Genomic DNA, 18,138 nt, shown 5'->3' with positions numbered 1-18,138 from the left:
GCAACCATTTCTCTTCCACCAGAGGGGGGCTTTTTGTTTTAAATTAACAATTGGTCATAATTACAACGGTGTGTTTATCAGGTTCTCTGAATTCCCAGCTTTCATTTTAAAAATCTCTATCCTTTTTCACTATGGTCATACATCTTTCCACTTATAACTTTATAATGAAAGGGGCTAGAGACTTTCTTTTTTTAATCAACAAGAGCAGGAAATTCAGAGAGTCTGATTCATATATTATAATAATGTCTAATTACTGATTTAAAATCCCTGGAAAATCCCTGAATAGTACATGGATGTAGGAGAAATGGCTGCTGCTGGGAAAACCAGCGTTTAGAAAATGCAAGGACAACTGCTGTGTGGAAGCCCTGTTGCCACTGCATAGTATCTGCAACCACAACACCAACAGAGAAACCTGACAACGTTGTCCCCCTGTGGGAAACACCATCATAGTTTCCTGTTGCTACTAGCCATTCTCCTCAAACTCAATCATGAGTGGGAGGAGTTTTGGGGAGGGGGTTCTCTTTGTGGGCTGCTGCTAATAGTAATGGAAAACAAACCCAAAGGATGTGCCAAACACCTGTTGTACAAAGTAATAAACTTTGTTTTGTTTGGAAACCCATATAAACAACCTTAGTGTCCTCTACTACAGATGGAGATTTGTGAAGTTCCCATCAACTTCGCATGCAGCACTAGATAGTTGGAAATGCAAAAAGAGGGGAGAAGGGTGGACCTCAAATATATTTAATATAATAGTATTGTATACTATTTGCTAGTCTGATATTTATTTGTGTTAATGTGTATAAACCATCACACTGGATAGTTAACAGTGGACAGTACAATACTGTACTGGCACCCTCTCAATCTATGTTTTCATCTTTCTTATTGGTTGCTTTGCCAAATTGTTTATTAACAGATGTTATGGAAAAAAGAGACTGAGAGGCTAGCCTATTTGTAACTGTTATTCTGTCCTCTGTTTTGGCTTCTTGTTCTAACAAAGTAGTCTGTGATGCAGTCGTGAGTTCTTACTCCAGCCTGACCCGAGGATTCTGGGTAAAATCATTCACTTTGATCAAGCCATCTGGTCCAATTCTGTATAGAGAACATACAAAATATGTGTTTGCTCAGTCATCAAAACTTATTCTAAACAATTTGAACATTTGTCATACCTAACTTTAATAACATAATTCATGGTTCCAGCCACTTTGAAAATCATTTTATAGTTGTATAGTCCTTTTAAAAGGTGGAGTAATTAAATAATATTTGAAGAGTTTTTATTAGCAGTTATAATCTCACATACGAGTTGGCACTGTACTAAAAGTCAGTGCCACAAGGTGTCAGCAGCTATATATATCCTGAACCAAGGCTTGCTTCACAAATGACACTTCCCTTGCTCTAAAACAAAGGTAGAACAATTATGATTTTGAAAACACAGTTAGACCAGAGGTCCACAACCTTTTTGAGCATATGGACACATTTGGAATTCTGACATAACATAGTGGACACCTAACAAAATGGCTGCGGGAGGAGGAGAAAGCCACAGAATAAATGTCACATCTCAACTTCAGTAATATAGTGCAAATCCTTGGCTGCAGCCAAAGCAACTTTTAAAGAATTCTGCTCAACCAATCAGAAGCTTGGTTGTGGAAAAGTCCTATCTGGCCCCACTGAGTTCCTAAAAACATTTGGTGGGCACAAGAAAAAGTGTTGCTCACCAACAGGTGAAATGTCTGGAGAAAATGCTTCTAGAACACGGCCATACAGCCTGGAAACCACACGACACCCCACTGGCAGATTTATTTATTTATTCATTCATTCATTTATATCCTGCCAAATCTTTAGCGACTCAAGGCAGTTTACCATAAACATACACAATAAACAAACAAATGAATAAATAGAAACATTACAACATCATAAAATCTAAATTTGAAACAAATACAACAGGCGGCACCAGATATGCCCTCCCCAGGACACTTACCCTGCCTGAGCAGCAAATTTGTTAGCAAGTGCCTGCCGTGGCCCTCCATGATGGCCAGAAGCAGAACAGAGCGCTGTGTCAGCACTCCTGCGCCCCCACCAGCTCTGCCAACACAGCGGGGGTTTTCCAGAGGCATGGCTGGGAGTGGAGACAATGTTAGTCGGCTTCCATTCCAGCTCTGCCTACTGGACCACCGGTGCCTGGGGCCTGAAGGGTGATGTGAGTTCATTAAGCCCTAAGGAGTGCTTTCCAGCTGGAAGGAGAGGTTTTTGTATGTTTTGCCTCCCTGTGCCACCAGAAAGTCCCCTTGGATGTGGTGTGGTTCCACTGCAGCAGTGCTGCCCCCGCCTGTCAAGGACTCTGGATTGCACTGTAAGCAACAGAATCAGAAATCTAAGGGATGGCATTTGATGCTTGCTAAATTAAGTGCTAGGATTTTGCCAATTCTGATAATTCTTATTAATTTGTGAATTTTGCATTCACAATCTCATAAATGGGTGGCTCATGTGACTTTGCTATATCTATCTCCTTTACTACTTGAACACAGAGAGAGTAGCTTTTACTAATATCACCTTCATAGAAGGTTAGCTGCTATTGTGTAAACACACCATGTGGCTTGACCCATATTAAGTAAATTCATTAGAAGTACTTACATCTCCTGTTCAATGTAATTCAACATTCGACTGACATGAGACGCGGAAATCTCCCCATCAACTTCAGCAATATAAGTGTAAAGAAACTGGAAAGTACTGAAAGGAATGCGTGCAGGTCCAGCGTCATTTTCATTAGACAAAACCTCACAAATTATCTTCAGAGTTTTTGCAATAGTCTGTTAAAAACAAAAGAGTATCAAGTTTGGCCTTTAAAAAAAAGCAGCTACTTAGCATGGGTTGGATACAAAGGACTGCAGGAGTAGGTTTATAGAATGGACCTTTTCTGCTACTACTTTCTTACAGCTTGCTATGCTCCTCAAAAATAGTTCCTGGAGGTTGTGGAGCTCTGGAGAACATTGTGAGGTACAGTATGGGTTCTGCATTGCAGAAGGGGAATTGGCAAAAATCTTAACCCATTCTTCTTGCAAGACCAGAAGAAAAAGCTATCTGGATCAACCCCCTATTTCTAGAAATACAAACAGCTGCAATCCTGATTTAAAAAGTTATACCCCAAGTAATTTGGGTGGGGTGCTTGGCTAAGATCAAGTGTAGTAATTTGGATAATCAATTGTAGATCTGATTAGGGTACTTGCAGGCTTCTGAGATCATTGTTTTGTGACTCAGCTAAGGATTGAAAGCGAATCTTCATAAAAATTTAGTTCCCACAGTTTAGGGTAAATAACTCTCAACGAACATCAGTATTGAGTTGAATTAGCAAGACAGATATACAGTTTAATTGTAATTACCTTTAATACTGTGCTGTGAATGGAGCCTAATGGATGCAGTTCAGTTAATTAATCCATTGATTTAAGTGGGCTCAAACATACCTAAATATGTGCTGCATTGTGGCACACATACCCCGCCCCCCCGGCCCCAGTTTTATAAAAAATATCTATGTCTCCACATAGGATCAACAGATGTAGGATGGGAGTTTTGTGCTTCCCAGGTGCACGTAGGACTAGTTAGAATCAGAACCCTGATGCATGACAGAGGGCTTAGTTCCCTGCCCCCCAATGACATTTTTCTGATTGAAATAAAACCACTATTTGCCCTGTTAGGGAAATTTAACATGTATTTATGGGATACAAGTTAAGTTTCCTCAGTGGGACAAACAGCCAGGGCCAATTCACGTTGGGAAAACTACAGGGGAGAAGGTGTGAGCTCCTTTCTTCTGTGCTAGAGTCCCCATTTAAATCTAGACTGCGTGTTTTTAGAAGCACAAAACTCCCAAACCAAATCTGGTAATGCAACTTGGAGACATACCTAGGAGCAGTATAGCATTAGTTATGCCCTGAGTAGGTTCATTCCAGGAAATTACTACTCCTTTCCTGTTCCCTTTTGCTCAATAGAAGCTGTGATTTGTTCTCAGCCTGTTTAAGCAATATTAAACATTTTAAAATTCTGTAAAAGTTTGGCCAGCAAATGTGCAAATACTGCATTAAGAAAACATTAGATAATCATTATAAATTTGGAAAAAAAGGTATGATGGGGATAATTCCTCTTCTCCTAAGAATTCAGATTCTGTAGTAGAATCAGGGGAGGATCAGTGAAAGGGAGGCAAAGATTGAGAAGAAGAAAGCATATACAATTTTGTTGCTCCTATAAATATGTAGGGATCAAGAAATTACAAGTGTATTGTATAAATTCTGATTTTTAGCTTGGAAGTTATATATGATTGGGTACATGTACATGAAAGGGAACATTCCCTTCCCCCACAAATCAAAGTCTATTCCCTCCATCTGCTTTTTATTTTTTGCTCACCTGAAGTCAAAATCTTCTGTGAAATCAGAATTATCTCCACAGCAGCTAACTGTAATGTTACAAATACAAGATTATGACTTCAGATGAGGAATAAACTGCAGGAACAGATGGATTCACAAATACAAACATGCCAGGTTCACAAATGCTGCCTTTAGTAAAATAGTCTGAGGAAAGTGAAAGAAACAAAAATATAATAGATTAACTTGCTTTGATAGAGGCTTTCCCTAGTCCTGTCTACATTAATACAAATATAATGGACATTTGAAAAGAAATTACAACATTTTCTGGGTCTTGTAGGACCAGTACTTCTATAAATCACTGCTGCCCTAAACACAGGCCCAGTATTTCAGTTCTGTGGCCTCTTTCATGCTGTGTAACTATGACCTGAATAGTGCAGGCTAGACTGATCTTGCCAGGTCTTACAAGCAAAGCAGGTTCAGCCTGGTTAATGGGAGACCACCAAAGAACACTTGCTGCTACACAGAGCCAGGCAATGGCAAACCACTTCTGAATACCTCTTGCCTTGAAAACTCTATGGAGTATCTATAAGTCAGCGGCAACCTGATTGGAAAAACAACAACACCCTGTGTAATCAGCTACTACATAGGCTGGACCAAGCATATAATAGATGTAGTGGTTTCACAATGGAAAAGCTTGCTGATAACAGAAACAGCTAATCCTGATACATGTGGTTTAGTCAAAACAAAAGGTGAGCCCACAAGGACTTGGGGGGACATACTATTTCCCCCCACCCCACTATTAAGTATTTCCCTCTCTTGAAAGCCCCCAAGTCTCTCCTCTATTCCTGTTTCCTTCTCTTCTTCCCACCCACCAGCCAATCTACCTTTATCGACAGGGTGTTTGTTGTGTGTGTGGGGGGGGGGGGGAGGAGATTGTAAGCCCCTTGGAGTCTCCTTACAGGAGAGTAAGGGGGGGGGGTTATAAATCCAAACTCTTCTTCTTCTTTGGAGAAAACAGTGTTAGGTCTGTGCAGTAAATGTTTAAATGATAAAATATGTTGCTGCAAGTTTTGCTTTGGAATGTTCCACTAAATATTAAATTACTAATATAATTTCAGTATAATTCTGAACTGTCCCCATTACTGTAAAAGAAGTGGAAAACTATTGGTTTTGTAAACTTAATTAATGAACTTGATGGAACTATACAGTTTAAATACACAATAATGTCCATAAACCTCCAATTTGTTGCTAAATCTGAGGGCAGGTGTACACAAACTGACCTCCTGCCGACCACCTGCCAAATATAACAATCCTCCAAGGTATAGGGAATCCAAGACAATTTTCCAAATAAACCTCTTAACTCTCCCATAACAGCAGTCTTTTGGGGGGGGGGATCACTGCTCTTTCTTGAAGTTAAGTGGCTACACTGAGCCCTCCGGGGATGGGGCGATATACCAAATTGAATAAAATAATAATAAAATAATAATAGTTTCTGCTTCTGAGTTGCAGTCCCAAACTGGCTTCTTCTTCCCTAGGGGCCACATTTACCCCATTGGATTCCTTACATGTTGGAGAGTTGCTGGAGAATTATTGTGTTTATACCTTTAGCAGCAGATGTACTTGCTGGGTTGGTTTGTAACATGAAATGGGTGAAGCCAGAGAAAGTACAAATAATAAACCGAGAGTTTTTTTCCCTTTTAGGATGTCCAATTAGTACTTTTTTACAGGAACTCAGCAAACCTTCAGTTGTTTCATGCTTGGGTCTGTAGAAATTTTTTTTTTGCCAGAGTGGGGGGTGGGATACTCTTAAGGTCCTGACATGCCGGAATATATGGTTTATGGACTGTGATTGGAACCTGTCCTAGATACAAATATAAGTTGTTCCTCTTCAGAGTTAAAATGATACATAAATTTAAGGTCAATTATTTAAGGACTGTAAGTGTACTTACAACTCCAAGAGAGCTACAGGCCAGAGCTAAAAACTTGAGCCATTCAATTTCTTCAGTAAAACGCCCAACATTCATAACACTCTCAAACAAATCTGTAGGGAGATTGAGCACCTTCCACATCTGGGCTAGCTCGTCTACATGGACTATCAACCTTCCACCCACCTAGAAGGAAATAATCAGTAACAGTATCCATTAGCAATTGTTTATTTTTCTTCCTTTTTACAGGTCTGGTTGTTCTTATGAGCTACGATCTTTATCTTAAGAGTTTCAGAACCAGCAGCCATTTTAATAACTCTCTAGAACAGAAAAGCAATCGTATACGTGAGATATAGCTGAGCAGATCTGCATATTTCTACAAGCCTAAATATGTTTTTGCAAGGAACACACTGGTTTCTAGGTCTCTGGTTGTTTATCACTGCATCAAAGCAAAAAAGGGGTATAGATTATAAAGTTTTCAGCAGTTTTGAAGAAGTCCTGTTGTACAGAGCTAGCATTAAGGGTCATGGTATAACTATGATGTATTCTTTTTGTATTTTTCAAACAGAAGACAGTCAAATTAGGGCTTTTCTAGTAGAGGGATGAGTAGAAGATCATTGCATATATGTTCATTTATCAAGACTCTGGCAAATGTAAATGTCTGATGCTGAGGATGGACCCTAGATAATGGACTGCCAAACAGCACAAACCACAGTCAGGCCTTCTGAAATGTGTTGGAGTCTATAATCTCCACTATATTAACTTGACTTCCTCTGAGCTGAAGATACTAAGGGCACAGGTTCTTACTACAGCTGAACCAGGAGTTTGTTTTTCCAATGCTTTTAATTGTATCGCCCATTTGGCTGCGGCAGGATTTTTTGTTTGGGGGCCTGGCTGAATAGATGAGGGACCATTTTCCTACTGAAAGAGAAGAAAGTGCTTTACCCAGACCAGCTTTTTCTGGGGTGGGATGGGGGTGGCGGGGGGTGAAGTGTTGTAAATTTTGTTGCTGTAAATAAAATATGTCCTAGCCCTTGAAATTAAGACTCTGATTCTGATTTTGGAGAATGTACTGCTAGGATTTTAAAATTATTATTGACGTATTTGAATGATGAAATTACATTAAATGTGAATTCAGCAGATCGCACAGGTACCAGTATGCAGTAATCAGCACTTGCAAATGTTGGTATGGATTTGACTGCTAAATTGTTTAATAAAATCTGTGTACTTTTTTTTTGTAGTTACACTATGTGCTTTGACCCGTGCTAGATGTGCCTTTTTAAATGGGTCAGTTGAATTCCCCTGACTTGATTTTCGTTCCCCACAATCAGCTGTATGGAACTAATTTCCCTAGTGCAACAGGGCGTAGTTCAGACTGGTACCCTAACATAGGTGGAATACAGGTTTCAGCCTTTCTCTGTGTCATTTTCTTGACCTGAAATGGTCCTAGAGGATGTTATTAGCCCTACTGGGAGGCCTGTACCCCATGGGACCATTTTGGGTCAAGAGAATGGTGTAGGGGAGAAGTCTGAAGCCCCTTCTTCCTCTGTGCTGAGGTCCCGTTCTGAATTAGACCCCAGTGGTGCATGGAAAATCTGTTCCCCACAGCTGTTGTCTGACTTTGCGAAATGAGTGTTGAATAATAGTCTGAGTCTTTTTAAACGTCTACTTTGAGCCTAAAAGGCTGTGAAGTCATGTTTGCTACAATAATTATTCAGTGTATGTCAAATACTGCTTATTTCAATGAACCTTTCAGGACAGCTATTTTGAAATGAAGTTTGTGCAACCATATTTCCTGTTCGTACACTGTGAAACCATTGTACTTTCTGGCTCTGTTGGCATTCATACCAATGTAATTGCTAAAAAGTCAGCATGTTTCAGGTTCAGTTAGGGAACCTTATCTTATATTTTTTTAGTCATACATGTGGTGTATGACTCCAGTCTTAGCACACAACCTGTATTCAGGAGATAGATGTAATTCCAGGAAAATAACAGGTGTCACCTTGAGTTTGGTATGCCCAATAGGAGACTAGATGCTGCTCCTCTGCTTGAGCAGGGGGCCTGGTACTGTTTTTTTAAAAGATGGTTTATTGAAGCCAGACATGCTAATCTAGGAAAGGTAGCTTCTCTGCATGTTTCATTTACCAGATCAGAAACAGGTGGAAATTATATATGTCTCTGAATGAGTGCAGATGCAGCCCATCTGTGTGCTATGTGCACTTGATCTTGGGTTTGAATAAGCATCCATATTGTGAGCAGAAGTACAAACAGATGGAATCACCACATACAGTTTCCCTGTGGTCTCTGTTTAAGTAATGATAGCCTCATGGAAAGTTGCTTACTTGGATCAGGGTGAAGAAACATTACGAAATATGGAGACAGGGAGTAAAAATGGGATCCTGTTTAATTGTTCTTCTCCCTTCCTCCCAGGTTTATTTGTCCTCTAGAGAATATTATTGTGCTGTTCTTCGTGCTTTACCATTCTCAGTGTTCTTCTGTATGCATGCACATAAATATACACATCCACTGTATGTTTATATATGGGGCATGTAAATAGGATTGCTAATATATGATTCTTAATACAAGCTTCCGTGGACGCACATGACAGACATGGCTGCACCCAGAAAGGGACTCCTGGCAACTGTCACTACATACATCTCTGTTTTGCTTTCCTGCAGATGGGAATTCAACAGGAAGACTTTTGGGCATAGTTAGTACTGTTCCCCCCACACTCTCTGCTCAGTCTGCTGTCCTAGCCTGCCTCCTGGAGTGAGGTGTTGAGCCAGCCAGCCCTTCTGAACTCCACCTGCAACTCCACCCTACTGAGACACAGGGCATGCCAGGGAATGCTCAGACCCATATCCCTATGGCTCCAAAGAGATGGCAGCTTGAGTCATCAGGCCTCACCATGATTGGCAGTTCAATAAAGTCCAGCTTGTTCCACAGCTGTATCTCTGTCTGATTCTGACAAGAGCTGCTTCCCCACTCCTTCCCCACCCCATTGGTGACCCCCTCTGAATGCTGGCTGATGACACATCCAAGAGGGAGGTCTCTTGGGTCTCTAGGGTGGCTCTGGATGGTTGCACATGTGCCGCTGGTCCCCCTCATGGTTATGTACCAAACATAGCAGAGGCTCAGAAGCACTGCTAAGGATGACCTTCCATCTACTTCCCTCCCGCTCAGTTTACTGGCTGCTATGTGAAGGGGGGGATGGGCCAGTGGTTGACATGGGTGGAAGAGCCACTGTGGTATGGTGATAAGAGGTCAGAATAAGATCTAGGAGCTTCAGGGTGAAATCCCCACTCGTGGTGTGGAAGCTAGGTGGGTGACCTTGGGCTTGTCACAGAGACTGAGCCTAACCTCCCCCATAGGATTGGTGTGAGGATAAAACAGGGTGGGAAAAGGACAACAGTGTCAACCACTTTGCATCCCCATTGGCCAGAAAGACGGGATATGAATGAGGTAAATAAATGTATGCCTGCTCTAAGAAGGGGGGCTCTTTCACCCAGGGAAAGACAGTTGAGGAGATATCTCTGGGGATAACAATGGTTGGGGGAATACAATGCAGCACGAAGATTTTATGTCTTTGGAGTTGGGTGTGGGAAGACACTAGTAGGGAAGGCAGGCAGCTGACTTAGATCCTGGATACTGTAGCAAAGGATTTGGAGCCCGTGATGGGGCCCTGAAGTCGTAATTGAGTGGGAGATCTACCATCAGGGAGGGATTCTTTCTTCAGGGGCATGGAGAGGTTGGTAAGGTCTGTGGCAGCAGCTGCCAGACACCTGGAAGTCACATGGTACATCAAGGACTTTGTGCCTTGAGAGCGGATGTATTAAAACTGACAAGATTACCCATTGGGAACAATGGGATATGCTGGAATGTCCATTGGATATATTGGGAGCCAGGAAAGGCAATTGACTTGCATGGGTTATGTTAAAATCCATTCTCACACAAAAAGTTAACAATGAGTGCAGAATGGATTTAGAATGACGTTCTCTGTGCACAAAAAGTTTGCTCTGGGACTCGAATGACAGCGAGGTGAGGAATGTGTCACAGGTATGGAACCAGCACCCTTAACCACACCCTTTGCCTGTGACTAGTGCAGTGACAGGCCTCCCAGCCTGCCCTGTCCATCGCAGGCCAGCCATTGCAACACAATACCTGGTTGGGACAGTGGCTGGGGACACAGACATGACTGTGGCCTCAAAATCCCAGATACTCTTTTTCCTGGTGGCTGTTGCCTAACCAAACCTTTTGGGCAGTAGACTAGTGGCGCCACAGGCCATAGCTGGCCACAGTGGCACAGGCAGTCCTTAGGATTGCTCTGTTAGTTTTCAACAAGCAAAACTGCAAATACACTCAATATTAAATGAGCTGCAAACTGCTGCACCCATGCTATTTTAGCACATTTATCTTATTCTAAGAGAAACAAGATAGTTCTGTTTCAATGCTCCCCCAACGGTCCTGATTATTCCACTGCAAAAACTGAATGCTATCTATTTGCTATACATTTTTGTGTGCTATACATTTCTGTGAGTAAAATCTTGTTTTAAAATCATTTTACTTATTTCAAAGAAAATATTTATTAGGAGGTTTTTTCCCCAGTGCTCACCCAAATTTCCCAATTTTTTTGCTAGACTTTTTTTTAGAAAATTCAGAAAAAATGGGGAAAAACTGTTTACATTGTTTTCCATTCCCTCCTCATGTCTTCACACCTATACTTGTATCCTCTCTGAATTCATTGCACCAAGTGAATAAAGAAGGAAGTAGAACACTACAAGCATAGCATGAATCAGAAATATAGGTACTGTAGTTTCATTACCGGTATGAAATAATGGATAAATATGCATACAAACACTCAGCCTCATGTACTTGCCCCAAAATGGAAAGGAGATGTTTCTTACTCTCTGGTGTAAGACCTTCAAGAGCTCAGGAGTAAGTTCTGCCCAGTTTGATAAAGGGACCCTGTCTGTTCGCTCTCTTACTGGAGGAACCTCTCCACGGGCCATGGCACCAAAGTAACTGGACGGAAAGACAAAACAGATTCTTGTGTTTTTATCCTATAAAAAGGACCAGGATTTTTTGCTTAATAATTTTAACACACTTTATTTTATTTACAAAACAAATAGATCACAAATTAGTCTTCTTAAGTGGGTCAAAATAAAAAACCCCAAAATTCACAACGTAATGGGACAATCCCATGCATGCAATCTTGAGCTTCTTGGAGAAATGTGGATGACAGAAAAATCAAAATTAAAACCGTATCTTGAAAAACATACTATAACAGAAACAAATAACAACAGATATAGTTTTTTTTAAAAAATCTATAAACAAAAATGCCTTAATTTTTTTTTTTGCTCAACTATTCTTGTTTCCAGTAGGAACCAAATTCATGTCTCATTACTGTATTTGAAATGGGCTATTATTCAGGCTTGCTGGTAGTGGTGATGAATAATTGATATAAAGGCTTGGTATTCTATACTTTTGTGGCATTCTCTCTCCCCCTCTCCCCTTTTCATTTATTATTAGTATAAGGAATTTGTAAATGCTTCATGAAATCAAAACTCAGCATGTCATTTTTAGGGGAATGCAGATTTTTCAGGTTTGACCTTTACCATGCTATCAGAGTTTTGGGGAGACTTTTCTTCCAAAGTTCACTGTGCTCATGGCTCTTTGTGCCAACATATATCATGAGCTAGAACTACTACTTCATGAAAGTTGTATAAATACAGTATATCAACCAGTAAGGGAAAACAAAGTGCCCATTGTTTTCTGATAACTACCTTGCAGTGATAAAAATCACATTGCACTTGGAATTCTAGAAGTAAAACTGTAATGTAATGGATTTAAGCAAAAATATTTTAGAGGAAATACTGAACTTACTCTGCAGACCATTGTATCAGATCTGGAGGCTGAGTCCGAATAGCAGCTTTTGTAAACTGCTTCAGCAAATCTGGAAGCTCCGGAGGGATGCTTATTTGTTTGTCTGTTTGCGGCATAATTACTGTGCCTGTTAGAAAAAAAAAGCAATTTTGTAATCTTATCTGGACAGATTGGAAAAAGAAATCAAAATTACCTATGAACAAAAACAATTAACCTGTTGGTAGAATTTCTGTTAACCAGTAAGTTTATGTAGCAACCTAACTGAGCAGCCAAGATGGTGCCTTAAAAATGCTGAGAAATCAAAATGGGAAGTAGTGGAACAAAATCATACAGATTTTTGCTAATAGCTATTTCACTTTAGTAACTATTTCCATATAACTTTTTTGTTTTGTTGCCTCTTAAAACGGCTTGCATACTCTTGTATGATTGTTTGGTTGATCCTACTGCAAAATTGTTACTCCCCTTTTATTTTTGGTAGTTTTTGTGTGGATCTTTGCACATAATGGTATACATTAGCATTTTTCAAACTTCTGCTATTATGGAATTCTTCTCTCCTCAGTTGTATAGTGAATTGCGCAGGTTTCTGGACTATATTATCATGCAGGGTGCTTACTGGGCTTGCTGGTAGCAGTTCTCTCAAGCATGTAGAATGTATCCTAAAATGGTGATTCTTATTCTTTCATATTCTATGACTTATCTGTCATTCTGTCAAAGAACCTAGATCCCATCATGGGCTCTTCCACATTCTCCTTTTCTTTGCTTGTGGGTCGCTATTGCTTCAGGGAGGGCTGTCGGGGTGGGGGGTCTTTTTCACATGTGTTTTGCTTCCTCTAGTGGCCAATTCAATATTACATTATTGTATGTTCAGTTTAAATCTGCAAGTTTTTATGCTGTATGTACAGTGATGTAATTTCAGATAAACCACTAGAGGGAGGAAAACATCCATGGAAAAGAAAAAAAACCCCAAAGCAACAGAGACACACAAACCCATTACACATAGAAACCTTACCTCAGGACTCTTCAGGGGCTCGTCAGTGTGCAGTGGGCTTGCAGAGGGGGCTCCTTGCGTTTTTCTGTTTACATGCAAGGAGCAGTTCTCTGCAGCTAGCTTGCTGGTCTCAATGGGCCTCTGCAGCTTCTCTTCTGCAGCTAACTCTACCCATCAACTCCTCTTAGATCTCATCACAGATCTTTGTTAAAGTGCATTAAATTGCATTTATAACAATATATCTGTGATGGCAAGTATATTGATATTGTAGCCCCTTCCCCCCCCCCCCAAAAAAGAAAGAAGCAAAGCCATTCCCTGAACTACACACTGCTAAAGAAAGGGACCATGTGCTAGATCCCCCTCTTTTGCCCTCAACACACACACACACTGTCTCTCCTTCTCTCTCTCTCTTTTCCTGCCACTGTTGCAACCAAGAAAATTGTTTTTAAATACAGTCTTGTTTGAAATAAAGTTGCAAAAAGTCATTGGGGAGGCCAGAAGCAGAGCAGGGGAGGTAGGGTAGAGACAAAGAGAGATCCTGCTTTTGTTGTTCCTTTGCAAAAGCCAAAGATAAAAGATTGTTTTAAAAATAGAAGCTTGTCTGAAAGACAGTTTTTAAAATGTCCTGCTGACAGGGGCGGATCAAGGAGAAACACTGCCCGGGGCACGTGTGCGCCTTGTGCCCGCCACACCTGCCCCACCCCGGAACACCCCCTCCACACCCCAGTCATGCCCCTACACAGGTGCGACTCCAGGGATCTCACCCCCCCACCCTGTTGGTGCTATGCCACTGCCTCCCGATCATCAGAGAGGGCAGAAGCACAGCAGGGGTGATGAGATGGAGCCAGAGAGAGACCCTGCTTGTGTTGTCCCTATTGATGTATCAAAACAAGCATTTAGAGAGACAGAGGGGGAAGTGTGCAAAACAGCATGAGGGAGTGTGGAGGAGTGAAATGAGGTGGGCTGGCTTTGGGCAGAGGAAGGAGGTCCAGGACAAAGCTGTGTTCATTGGCAACTCTGCCTGCTCTGTCTGCAAAGCAAAATTAAATTTGTGCTAGAAATGGTCTCACTTGCTGCAGGGAGAATAGAAAGTGAAAGCGGAGCTTGAGAAAATATGTTCGTACAAAAAATCTTGCAATGTTGCATATTTGACTCGCATTGCGCAGCAGATGCTACAAGCAAAGAAAATGAGAATACAGAAAAGCCCCATGTTAAACATAAAAAGCCCACTTTTTAGAGAAGGGCATTTATATGTTTGTCCTCTTACTTAAGTGCATTATGCAGAAGACAGCAGTTGCTTGATTGCTATGAAGCACATTATATTATAACTTATATTCAGATTTGCTGTTGATAAAAAACCTGGCCTCATCTGTATAGAAAAATGGGCCTTGGAGAAGTTTGTATAATAGTCAAATCAACCTGCCCAAAATGTCTGGAAATAAAAAAGAATGCAAGGAAATGAAAAGTTCTTAGTTAGGCTGGGGGATTTGCAAGAAATGAGCGGCTTACCAAAGCAGTTACATGGCACATTTAGTAATCACCACTGACTCAACTCTCACGCACACACATTGTGATTACTGGTCCATCCCACTCCCACTATTCTCTATCAGATCCACCCACACTTTGCCAACTGTTGTCATCTGACACCTTCTCCCTTAATGCCAATTTATCCCTAGTCCTTTCAATGATTTCACACCCAACAGCTGTGTTTGCTGCCAGGAATAAGCTCAGTGGGTTAAGAATTCTGCCCCCATTTTTTTCTCAGTTACCGGAGGCTGAGGAGACTCAGCCTCTTTTTGAAGATCACCCAGCTGTTGATTTGGGACTGTCACACCAGGCGGTATCGGGGTCTTCGCACTGCTTACACCCAAGACGGGCCCTTGCATGAAGTCAGGCATGGGCCCTTTGTTTAACTGCAGCTCTAGATATCCTAGCAACCCAAACGCTTACCTCATAAAGGCACTGGTTCTGTCAGTTGCACTTGCAACCAATAAGTGTGGGGCACGAGATATGAAAAGATCACAGAGTTCTCAGTGGAGAACTGGAATTTCATAGGGAGGGGCCAAGAAGCCTCAAACATGTGGAAGGCAGACATCTTTCAGCGCTTCTGTGTCTGAAAGGGCCAAGAAATGGATGGGCATAAGGCTTCTTATGTTCAGTGGCATAGCTGGGTTGATTTGTTTTCCTGCCATGGTAATTTGTAGCACAAAGAATGGATATTTAGGCCAATAATATTTGGCATGTTTGATCTTTTGTGGGGTAAGAAGGTTTGGGAGAAAACAGGCAGAATTCACGCAGAGAGAAAAGCTACCAGAGTAACTTATGTCGAGAAAAGGACAGTCTATGATGAGACATACTGCTCAACAGGTGATGTGTAACCTTTAGTGCTGTGTATGTGTGAGGCATCTTAAGGGTTGCAAAGCTTTTTTGTTTGTGCAGACTAACAGGCTGCTGTAGTACACACAATACATTGTAAGGGGGAGCTGGACAGATTCATACTAGAAAATCCTTTTCGTGGAGTGAATGGGAATTGCGTGGATGCGCTTTACATGTCAAATTCAACCTTTTTACTGTGTGAAGTGCCCGGCCTCTGTATTTCAACCTGTCATGTGCTTGGTAGACACAATCAGATGTTTAAGACAACAAGTAACTTAAATACTTTGATTATGTCTGAAAGAACTTAGTTTTGCTCTCCATCAAGTAAAATAATGACTTTCACTGTCATATATTAATTTGTTTAAAATACAGAGAGTCAGTGTGGTGTAGTGGTTAGAGTGTCAGACTAATATTTGCGATACCCAGGGTTGACTCCTAATTCTGCCATGGAAGCTTGATGGATGACCTTGAGCCAGTAACACAATCATCCTAACCTACCTCACAGGGTCATTGTGAGGATAAAATTGACAAGTTCTTGCTGAGCAACTATGTTGAAGATCTCCTTTCTATGTATACAGCAATTTGCTTGTATTTCAGTGAAAGCTAAAAACTGAAGGAAAGGATTTGAAATTTCCATGAGGTCTTCTTCTCACCCATATCTTCAGATCAAGAAAGTTACTCATGCTAGCCTTTGTCCTTGTCTAAACCAGTAGCTTGACAATGATTAAAGCTTTACATTTGTTTGTGCAGCTGAAATGCATAGTGGATCAAAGATGATAGTAATTAATACTTTTCTGTGTAGGACTAAAATGTTCAAAGCACTTGTCAGTAATCCTTATATCAACTCTTGAAAGCACATCGATATTATTGTCTTCATATTGTACATATGGAAAATTGCGGCTAGTGGATGTGACCACCCAGAAGCTCAAGGTAGAAATGAGATTTGAACTGAGGTTTCCAGGGTCAGAGGTCACATTCATAACCATCACACTAGTAAGCAGTGCCATATCAGAGACGGCATAGTGAGTTAAGCAGAAGATGTTGCAGAATCCATTTAGGATATGCCTGTTGTTTCCTAGTCTTCAGTTACTGTACAATTTTAAGGGGTAAGATGATTATTTTCTTGCTTCCCTCTTTAAAAAAAAGGTGACTACTTCATGCAGCAAGCTTTACATGAGACAAAAAGCAGCTTGTGAATGATGAATATGAAATATTATGAATCTCAGAGCAGATAATTGCAGGCCTAAATCTATTATCTATTTGACAAAAGAGTGTGAACAAAAGTGTCAACAAAATATTTTTTTTGTGTTTTTATGAGGAGTTCTGAACCACTTGATACTAAACAGGTGAAATAACTCCCCCCACCCCCCACAATGTGTGTTGACATGACACCTGGATGTTATTGGTTTGTTCACTCACTAGAGAGCTTTTTGATAAGCTAAGAGGATGAGACCATTTTTCTTTTTGTGCAGTAGGCTCTGTCCCAGAGATTACCACCTTGGGAAGCTACAAAAGCTTTTTAACTATTGTGCTTGTAACTCCTCTTATTAAATAGAAAATACTATTTTAGTGAAAAGACATGTTCCCCCTTCTTCTTTTGCCAGGCGCTTCTCCTTTACATTCTGACAGTGTGCATAATTCAAGAGTATAAGGTATAAGGTCATGAAATGTAGATGGTAAGAGAGAGAATAATTAGAATGCCATATTTTTCCTGCCAGACATTCTGCACAGAAATTCAGTGAGTTGGATTATGTGATGTACAACAGAACATAAATGTATCGATCTTTCCCTCCAGCAACCCCCTGAGAGTTAAAAAAAACCTAATGTTAGATATTATGAGACCCAATTGAAAAGAAACAAAATGCCACATAGCCTGAGGGGGTTGCACTGAGGAGTAAATCTGGACAAAATCACCTCTAACTGTCTTCTGCCAGTGGCCTTTCAGTTAGAATATTCAGTCAGCTCTCTGCCCATTTGGACTTTGCTGGTCAGCTTTTTGGGAGATCTCAGATTTCACATGGAAGCTGGGAAAGATGAGTTTCTTCCATTCATGCTTCTTAGAATCCACCCCAATAGAAAGAAGGTATTGATTTAAAAATCAAAGCAGCATGGTTTAGTAGTTATAGTGTTGGACGATGATCTAGGACAGTGATGGAGAACCTTTTCGAGACCGAGTGCCCAAATTGCAACCCAAAACTCACTTATTTATCGCAAAGTGCCAACATGGCAATTTAATCTGAATACTGAGGTTTTAGTCCTGCGTGCCCCCACCGCTCTGCCCTGCGCTGCTCCAGCGCCTCCACCCCACCCCACCCTTCTGCCTCTGCCCCACCCGCTCGAGCAGGGGCCAGCCTGCTGTAGCCTCCAGCAAGTCCCACATGCACCGCTCTGTGCCTCTCTAGCATCTCGGTCTCTTCTGCTTCTGCCCCCCCTCGGGCAGCAGCCACTCGGAGCACAGGCACCAGGCCCACCAGCCGAGTCCTCCCTGCTCGCCATGGGGTGTTGTGCCCAGCGGCCCAGGCCAGCCTAGATGTGTGTGGGGGTGTGTGATTTTCTACCCACCCCACATGATGATCTCTGTGTTTGCATGCCCACAGAGAGGGCTCTGAGTGCCACC

At 41.3% G+C, this 18,138-nt stretch overlaps 1 protein-coding gene across 1 annotated transcript; it reads right to left on the bottom strand.

Moving 5' to 3' along the window:
- Positions 1-949: 949 nt before the first annotated feature.
- LOC125427289 (ropporin-1) lies at positions 950-15,020 on the bottom strand. Its single transcript, XM_048486504.1, has 6 exons — positions 14,915-15,020; positions 12,158-12,284; positions 11,179-11,296; positions 6,299-6,460; positions 2,629-2,804; positions 950-1,089 (listed from the first exon to the last, which is right to left on the bottom strand). The coding sequence occupies exons 2-6, from the start codon at positions 12,271-12,273 to the stop codon at positions 1,023-1,025; spliced, it is 639 nt and encodes a 212-aa protein (XP_048342461.1). The 5' UTR covers positions 12,274-12,284; positions 14,915-15,020; the 3' UTR covers positions 950-1,022.
- Positions 15,021-18,138: the final 3,118 nt, after the last annotated feature.

This window comes from Sphaerodactylus townsendi, linkage group LG02 (genome assembly GCF_021028975.2).
Source record: "Sphaerodactylus townsendi isolate TG3544 linkage group LG02, MPM_Stown_v2.3, whole genome shotgun sequence".
NCBI lineage: Eukaryota > Metazoa > Chordata > Lepidosauria > Squamata > Sphaerodactylidae > Sphaerodactylus > Sphaerodactylus townsendi.
The sequence above is the reverse complement of the archived record's forward strand: the minus strand, read 5'-3'. Positions and strand labels throughout refer to the sequence as shown.